The 8,389-nt window shown below is 52.7% G+C and overlaps 2 protein-coding genes across 2 annotated transcripts; one reads left to right on the top strand and one right to left on the bottom strand.

Moving 5' to 3' along the window:
- Window positions 1–2,977: 2,977 nt before the first annotated feature.
- Window positions 2,978–5,529, bottom strand: TGME49_217961 (hypothetical protein; the record flags this gene model as incomplete). The annotated part of the gene is made up of 2 exons (XM_018779797.1): window positions 2,978–3,015; window positions 3,075–5,529. The coding sequence occupies 2 exons, from the start codon at window positions 5,527–5,529 to the stop codon at window positions 2,978–2,980; spliced, it is 2,493 nt and encodes an 830-aa protein (XP_018634764.1).
- Window positions 5,530–7,638: 2,109 nt separating this feature from the next.
- On the top strand, window positions 7,639–8,058 carry TGME49_217951 (hypothetical protein; the record flags this gene model as incomplete). The annotated part of the gene is made up of 1 exon (XM_002371321.2): window positions 7,639–8,058. One exon carries the CDS (start codon window positions 7,639–7,641, stop codon window positions 8,056–8,058), a length of 420 nt encoding a protein of 139 aa, XP_002371362.2.
- Between the last annotated feature and the right edge of the window lie 331 nt (window positions 8,059–8,389).

The raw sequence follows: 8,389 nt of genomic DNA, 5'->3' as shown, positions 1-8,389 counted from the left end.
AGGGGCAAACGAAACATTGAAGAGTGCCAGTATCGTTTTGAAAGTCTACATTCGATTGGCGGCCAACACCCACCCCCAAGCGTATCTAATTGATAGTGCGGTTTCCGATGCCTCTATTGAACAACTGAGTTGCCGGACAAGTGGCCAGCTGTGTTGGCAGACAGAGTGGTGAACAAATCTGTATTCAGAAACTTCTGAATGGCTGTAGTCGTCAAAATTCGGACATCCAGGCTCTCAAATCCGGAGCAGAGGCAAAAGATGTTTCTAAGGCACTCGGCACAAATCCTATCACGAGTGTGCTCTGACTGGCATATAGGTGGCGAGAGATGAACAGATTTTTATTCCATCAGTCAGCAAGGGAGGCACATACATGACGGGGAGGGAGCAGGTCTCGTTGAGAGGGGCTTAGCTCCTCATTGACAGCAAGTAAACAATCACCGAAGGGGTATGGCGTGGGTACAGGAACGGCAGTGACATGATTTGTTATCCAGGAAATGCTACCTGAAGAAGACAACTGCCGTTATAAAGGAAAAAGGTTCCATGAGCCGAGGTCGAATGCAGGCATCACCTCTCCACTCGTTTAATTAACTGTTCGCCTTACTTGTGACATGGCGATGATTGCGCTTACTCCAGCCTCACCATGCTCTATAACTGTAGGTTGATGCGAGAAGCTGATGCCCGCCTTCTCTGAACCTGGTATTCTGCTCCACCGCCATTGCCTTTTTTTTCGCGCATGCCAACAACCAGGAAACAGGAGAGAAGTCGCCAACAACGCCCCGTGCACAGAATTGCACCGACGACGTTGGGAACCGTGGTTGACCATTCACGATCAACTGCAAGTTAGAGGACAAACTGTTGCCTTTTCTGTTCATTACGGGCTGCGGAGCAGCCGTCTTCCTGCCTGCCCTGACACCGGTAGGGCATATTTTTGCGATGACTTCAAACGTGTTTTTTCGAACATGTTAGAGGCACACGAGCGTCGTGCATTAAGAGATTTGAACGCCTGCGCAGTGTAACAAGTTCCAGCCCTTTATCAGTAAATCTGCGCGATGTAGCTCTGCTTTCGTACAGTATCTCAATCACTTCAGGGTTGTTTGGGTCACTCCTTATCGTTGAGATAGAAATTTCCTATGATAGTATTTCTGCGCCGTGCCCTCTTTGCAGAACTATCGTCAGATATTCACGAACACAGACTGTGAGTTGGCTTTAATTTCCAATACGTGTTTTGCGGTGACCGGATCATGAAGGGGACGGGGACCAGGTCGCGCTCATAGCAGAGCTTGTTTCACTCGGCAGACGGGAAATTGACCACTTGACCAGGACCAGATAAACGTAATGTTGGAGAGCGCGACGGTTCCCTTGACGTCCTTTCGCTTAGCAAGGTGCACTCGGCCGAAACTCACACGAGGCTGAGAGGAAAACGAGGGCCGTTACTCCATCCACTGTGTGATCATCTCCAGCTACTGACATGATACGGGAACGAAAGTCGCTGAGTGACTGCTGCACTCGTACTGCAGGTTGGCGCCACAAAGCAGCTAACGGCGAATGCTGTGATCGGATGTTTGACGGGGCTGACGGGAACGACGCAACCTGAAAGGCCCAGAAAACTGTCGAAGGTGGTGTGGCGTAAGAATGACAAGGGGAGAAGGTTCGAACCGTAAACGAAGCTTGCCGCTCTTTCCGGGTCTAAGCATCGTCGCCTGCATGTGCCCAATCCACCGACACCTTCCTGACGCAGAAGAGCGTTGCGCTGGAAAACAAGAGACGCCGCCACATTGCCCCACGAATCATCCGCCGTGGACCGCCGCCTTTCTGAGACTGACGGTTGTTTCTGTCTAGATTAGAACGCCAAGACCGTAGAAGTGGACAGCAACCGTCTGTTCGACATGTCAATAAGCATTGCGTTCGCAAAGACGCTTTGAAGCGAAGTAAGTGTTAGAACTGGTTTGAAGCAGCGGGGTCGCGGGAATAAATAAACCTTCCCAGTTTATGCATTCTTCATTTGAGATATTCGTTCTTCACTTCAACCCTGTATCCTACTGTCCGTGGAGAACGACGCTCGTCACAACCACAGGCTTCGTTCTGCGTAGAGTATAGATACCCCACAGCACTCAGCCTCTAATGCTAAGCAGTCTGGTATCCGGCATCGTTCCCTACCATCCGCTGATCAAGTGTGAGTACGCGTATCCAGTTTTATCATTCACAAGGACACATATGAATCCGTTCTGCGTCGACGAGCTCAGTCTAGCCACCTGGACCGCTGGGGTACACTGAGACAACCCGACCTGCATTAAAAGAGAGCTGATTCTCCGCTGTATAGTTCCGGCCTTTGCGGTATCTGTTCCTGCCGCTTGCCTCTCGGTGGCCTGGGTTGGGGACTCATCCTTTTCACGGACTATAGACGGAGCTCATTTTTGTGTAGGTAAGTCCAAGTGGTATCCGCTCACCTCGCCAGCTCTCGGACGGTACCGCTCGCCTACTGCATCATTCCTCTCCACCTTGATTACACTGATGCTGAAAAGGACTCCTTCCCTACTGGCTATTACACAAGTGTCGCCAGGTAAGGGCTTGTGCAGACACACGGTATTTCGGAGTGTATCCCGGCTTCCTGCGTGGTTTAAACCGATCAGCACTCGACGGCGTGGCTGTAAACGTGCACAGTGGGTCGGTCTCCCTGCAGTGGCTGTTCGGGGAGCTGCCGGTCTCAATATGCATGTCAAAAGATTTCTTGCCGTCGCTATCAGGGTGGACGTCCTCCTGTGATTGCTCGACAACCACGCGGGGCTCATGAAAGCTGGCATTAACATCCAGAACAAGTATCGACTCGTTTGGTAGCAGTATGCCTGCAGTTCTGTCTCCATTACAAGGAAACTGTCGGTCGCGGACCCTCTGTGCCTCTCCGTTACATGCTTGTGCAGGCTCCACAGGAGCCCGGGCAGACAGGGTCCCACCAACAGTTCCTTCGCCATCGTTGGGCTCATCGATGCTTCTCCCTAACCGTTTTCCGCAGTTTACCTGGGGAGCGTCTCGCGCTAGGGTACTGATTACGGCACTCGTCGCTGATACCTGCTCACCTCCCAAAGCGGAAACAGGATGAGCAGAATCCCCGCACCACGCGTCTTCCTCCTCATCGTCGGATTCTTCTGGTAAACCTGCAGGAAGATTGGCCACCTCATTTGCGGGTTGATTATCATGTGCGGATCGTCGCTGCCGCGTGGCTTGGGATGCTGCGATAGAACACGCATTAGGTACGCGCTCCACAGAACCCCAAGTAGCTCGGTCGCTACAGGATGAAGCGGAACTCCCACTCTTTCGACCACAGCTGCCTGCCGGGGGACCCAGGAGTCCTGCAGGGTCAGAGACCGAAGCATGTGAGCCTGTCCTGTCAACGTGGGAGCCAGTTCCCACCAGTCGGAAGCGACGCTTGTCGGCAGTCCCTTGCACGCCATCAAATGTGATACGGAATGTCCGCGTCGATTTGGCTTTGACAACACACTGTTCCGGTGAAACGACGACGCGTGGGGCCTTTCCCAGCTCTGTGCCATTGTGCTGAATACCGTCCACCCAAATGCTTGCTTGCATGGATGCCCTCACGTTCTGGAGCACGTTTTCTATTGCACAATCGTTTGGCGGTACAAGGGTCGTTACCGACCTGTTCAGACGCGTGTCACATCCTCTATCCTTTGCCACATCGACCGTATCACGTTCGGCTTCCTCCACTGGTGTGTCTCGTTCGTTCTCGCGGCCATGCGACTCTACCAATGGCCCCTGCTGTTCCCCGGTGTCTGCGGCTGCGTCTCCGCCTTGCTGTCCGATGGCTTCCTTTCCCTGTCGGGCGTGGTCGCCTTCGACGCTCGCGCTAAACTGCCACCCCGCCTGATCACCCGAAGGAGGTGAATTTGCTCTTCCCCCGTCTGCCCCTCCCAAAGTAGCACCGGGATAGGCAGCCGTTGCGATATCAAAACTGACCGCTTCCGAGTTGGATTTTTGTTGAGCAGGACCTCCCCTGGGGATTCGACAGGATTCTGCTGTGGGGGCAGCAACCCCTGTCGCTGGTTCGGTTCCCCGCTGTGTCTGCAGCTCGGGGCAAAGCTCCATACCTGCGGCTGCTTCAGCTGCAGCCGTTTGTTCAGCAGCTCTTGTAGCTACCCCTGGTTCTGTCGCCTCTGGGGGAGCTCGGGCGTGCTCTCGACTCTGCTTGTCCCAAGCGTCGAGGTCAAAGACCTGCCAATTCATCGACATATCGCGCGAACCGCGATTGAAGACCTTGAAGATGCCCACAGGCGGGAGAATCGGACTGGATAGGATTGACCCACTGTCCACTCGCGTGGTTTTCGGAGAAAATCCGCCACAGTTCCCTGAAAGGACCACCGCCCTTTGCGCCTGTCTGTCGGCGTTATAAAGCACCTGTTGGTCGGAACGCCATGCTGCCGCGCCTGCCGCGCCTGCCGCTGCAGCGGCGACGGAATTGAGAGGAATAGCGGTCTGAATGGCAGACTTTCTGACAGACAAACGAGACGCGTTCGACACTTTTGCGGAAACGCGAGCCATCAGACGAGATGAGACGATGCACGACGAGACGGATAGAAGAGGACATGGCTCGGCTGTCACATCGAGGGCTGGTTGGCAGGGTGCAAAAAGCAGTGAATTGCCGACAGACGACACGTGGAGGGGAAAATGAACTTGTAGCTTCAGAGTTTGGCGAAAGCTTGAATGGGCTGCGACGTCTGATTCAGCGAAAAATGAACTTCTGAAGGGATGGGCTTGGAGTTCGAGAATGAGGGTGTCTTCGAATGTGCCTGGCATATCTGTGAGAAACTCGATACAAATACATCGTGTAGAGTGTGCTGGAAGACGCCCAGCCGCAGGTGAGGTCATCACCGTGAATCCGTTTCCTCCGCGGAGGAGGAGAGCTCTCCGCTTCTCTTCGGTGGCCGCTGCACAGTGCTCCTGCCCAGCAGCGGACAAATAACCGGGCGCGCCAAAAAATGCATCGCAATTCAAGAGAGGAGTGACCTTCGATGACGGTGGCTCCCTGGTAGATGTAATGTTGTGGCTAACATATCGATGCAAAACCTGTCTGAGGTTGTAATTTGCATCGATCGCTGCTTTGTTCTGTCTGCTTGATACTCGCTCAACTTCCAAGGGAAGGCCTCGCACATCTCCTGCTTCATGGCACCAGTAAACGGCACCTTCTTGCGTTGGTGGCAAAGCGGCTATGGTGTTCCTACGCTCTTGCATGCTTCTTTGGGTTCTTGACTGAATTGAACGGACAGCAGCTGGGATTTCGCGAAAAGACAAACCATCGCCTGGGAGCTGCGTTTCCTTCACAGGAAGTGTTGCTTTCCTCTTCGTCTCCTCTCCCTCCCTATGAGGGTGCTCTGGAGTGCCGCAGTCAACGGGTACAGATGCGAATCGCGCCGCTGAAATGCAGAAAGTTGCCGGGATGTAGCAGGCATTGGAGAGGACCAGATAGAAGAGCTTTGGCTCTTCCGGAGTCAGATCGTCAATGCGATTTGTGTCCATCATGATGGGACGGCCACTGCATCCCTCCCAGCTATCCACTTCAGTGCGTCTTTGAAAGGCGAAGCCAGCGATGTGCCGCTGGTCACAATCAAGCAAATGCCACAGTAGGCACACTGCAGGGGTCGAGAATCCGGAACTACTCTCATCGACGACATTAGGCTCATCTCCCAGAGCCGTGTCGTTGCTTGCACGAATACACCTAGCTGGATCCGTCATGGCACCATGATTCGTTTTTCAAAGCGGCGCTAGGCGGACGTCTTGCTTCCACCTGTGTCATCAGTTCAACTAGTAGTATGTACAACCCAGAAAATTGTCGTATATATACACCTGCGATCCCAGTTTATAATCTGTAACAGAAAGTAGGTCTTGAAGGTCTTTGATTACTAGATCCAACTTCTACTGCGTTAGCAGAGCATAGTTACGGTGATAATTCTTGTAGAAACAGAACCAACTGAACAACCCCAGAACAGCTAATTTCAACTGGAGAATCTTGCAGCGAGTTTCGACTTCGAGGTACAGAGGACTGAGGAGAACGGAGATGAAGCACGCAGCAGCCACCTGAAGCTGGGGGACACTTTGTGGGTCGCTCTGTCGAATCTGATTGCCTGTTGCCTACGCGGGGCAAGGGTTCCGGACTCGACACTGAAACGATTTTTGAGAGGCTTTAGTTCCCCAATGAAGCTCTATGAGTACGACACACTCTGACATGAAGACGCGGCTGCTGCTCATGCAGCAGAAGGGGTCCTGCTGCTGGTAGAGATACTGCTTGCCCCGGGTAAGTCGCCGGAAGATCCGAGACATTGTGCAACAAGGCGGGAGCGCCTTCAACCACTTACTGTATCTGCCGTGGAACGTGTATGCAGCAGAAATCTGCAATTGACGCTGAGACGGTCCCCACATAGAAAAACACTCTCGAAAGGGACCGAGTCACAGACGGAGCCCATTTTTGTAACTGGCACAGACAGCTAATGATGCAGGACCCATTTTCGCCAAAAGAAACATCTATACCCCTGTAGAAAAGGAAACTTGTTCAGCTACGCCCTGACGGTGAAAAAGCTCATCCGATGTAGGTCTTCGAAAACCAAGACCGTGCACGTGGTTTACTGGTATAGTGCCACCTCTGTCACGTGATGAGGTTCCATGGGTATATATCTTCTGGGTGAGACTTCTGTGGGCTTTCTCTGCACTGTAGACTGTCCTCCAGTTCTTCCGAAGCGCGACTTATTTGTGTGAAAAGCAAGGCTGCTGCATACTACTGTCGTTCTTGCCGCCATGGGTCACCGATATCCCAGCTCGTTAGGCGATGTGAAATCAGCTGGATCTAGGGCTAACAAAAACTCTCTACGCAACTGTTTGTGTATCAAATGGATGCATGTTCGCAACACTCCCCTCGCCGCGACTATCTGTCCGTTTTCTCAGCGATACCGGGGACTTTCACGGAGACAAAAAGAAGAGACGTCCTTCGAAGGTCGCAATAAATGTTGGTGGTCCTCAAATTGAGGGCCTGAGGGTTCCGAGGTAGCCACCGTTTCCGACAGTGCCCTTGATGCGGCTATGAGGGGAAGGGGAGGAGCGAAATACAGTGATGAACAGTCTAACACAAACAAAGTGACGCAGTCTCGCTGATGAAATTACCGCAGCGACCTCGTTGCATGGGGAGAGCACCAAGAAGTCCATGGCCTTGACTATACGTGGCACAGCGACGCACACACAACAAGATACGTCGAAGCACCGTAGCGACACCTTCCTCTTACAGCAAGATTGATTGAGTTGATCCTAAAGCGTGCGCACATGGGGCATCACGAACTTCAACACTTGGAAGTCTGAGACTCGTTGAGGTTTCGCAAGAAGCGGAAGAGAAGTGGAGACCGGCACACGGCATAGGTGACCCTTGACAATTCGGATTTCGCTCTTCGCCGGACTAGGGGTTCATGTGACGTATCCGAAAAAAGAGCCATATTCCGGAAACCCCAAACTGACTGCCGGAGACAACACCTTCCTAGAGTCATCAACGGAAACTCCCCGAAGACTAGCTTGCGTACCACTGTCGCTTTGGGCTCGGTCCAAATTCCACGAACACCTTACCTTGACAAACGGGACGGTGGATAATGAATGTCCAAGCCACTAAGCCAGAGCTGCGCCGAGACGGAAAAGGAAATGGTTTCGGACGAGGGTGTGGCAACGATGGAAAACGAGTTACCCGAGGGTCACGAAGAGATAGAAGAGATTTCTGCTGCAAATGACGCACACACTCTGGCTTCTAGAGGCAATCCGGAGGGGACCACGACTGGGGAACAACAGCGGCAGAAAAAAACGCGGGAAGCGGAGACAGAGAAAGCGTCTGACGCAAGAAAAGACGACGATGGTCCGTTTTGCACGTCCAGCGCGAGTGGCACATCTCTCTATGCGCTCGCCTACTACTGTATGAGCAAAGTAATATCGATGCCTTTGACAAGACAAACAGACAACATCATTCTGAGTCTCCTTCAGATCAGCGGGGAGAAGAAACCGGAGACACCGAAACAAATGTGACACTGCTGCCATCTAGCTTAGAGACCAAACGAAATCAAAGCATTCTTCGCCAACCACCTCTCGCTTCTACACACGGGTCGTCTGTCGCCAGCGTCTGAGAGCCTACACGCAACCTGACGCTTCCGTCAGCATGTTGCTCACACCGGGGTTGATACCCGTTTCCAGGGAGCCGAAACTGAAGCCAGAAGGCCCCCATACATCAGAAGAGGAGGAAAGTCAGGCCCGGACAGAAATAGGTAAAAAGCAAGCATTCATGCAGAATGCAAAAGCGATGGTGCAAATGGACAGAATGAAGCATATGGTCAGTCAAGACACGTGTGGCAAAGGAATC

Source organism: Toxoplasma gondii, assembly GCF_000006565.2.
Source record: "Toxoplasma gondii ME49 unplaced genomic scaffold asmbl.19, whole genome shotgun sequence".
NCBI classification, from domain to species: domain Eukaryota; phylum Apicomplexa; class Conoidasida; order Eucoccidiorida; family Sarcocystidae; genus Toxoplasma; species Toxoplasma gondii.
This window is presented reverse-complemented; position numbering and strand designations above follow the sequence as displayed.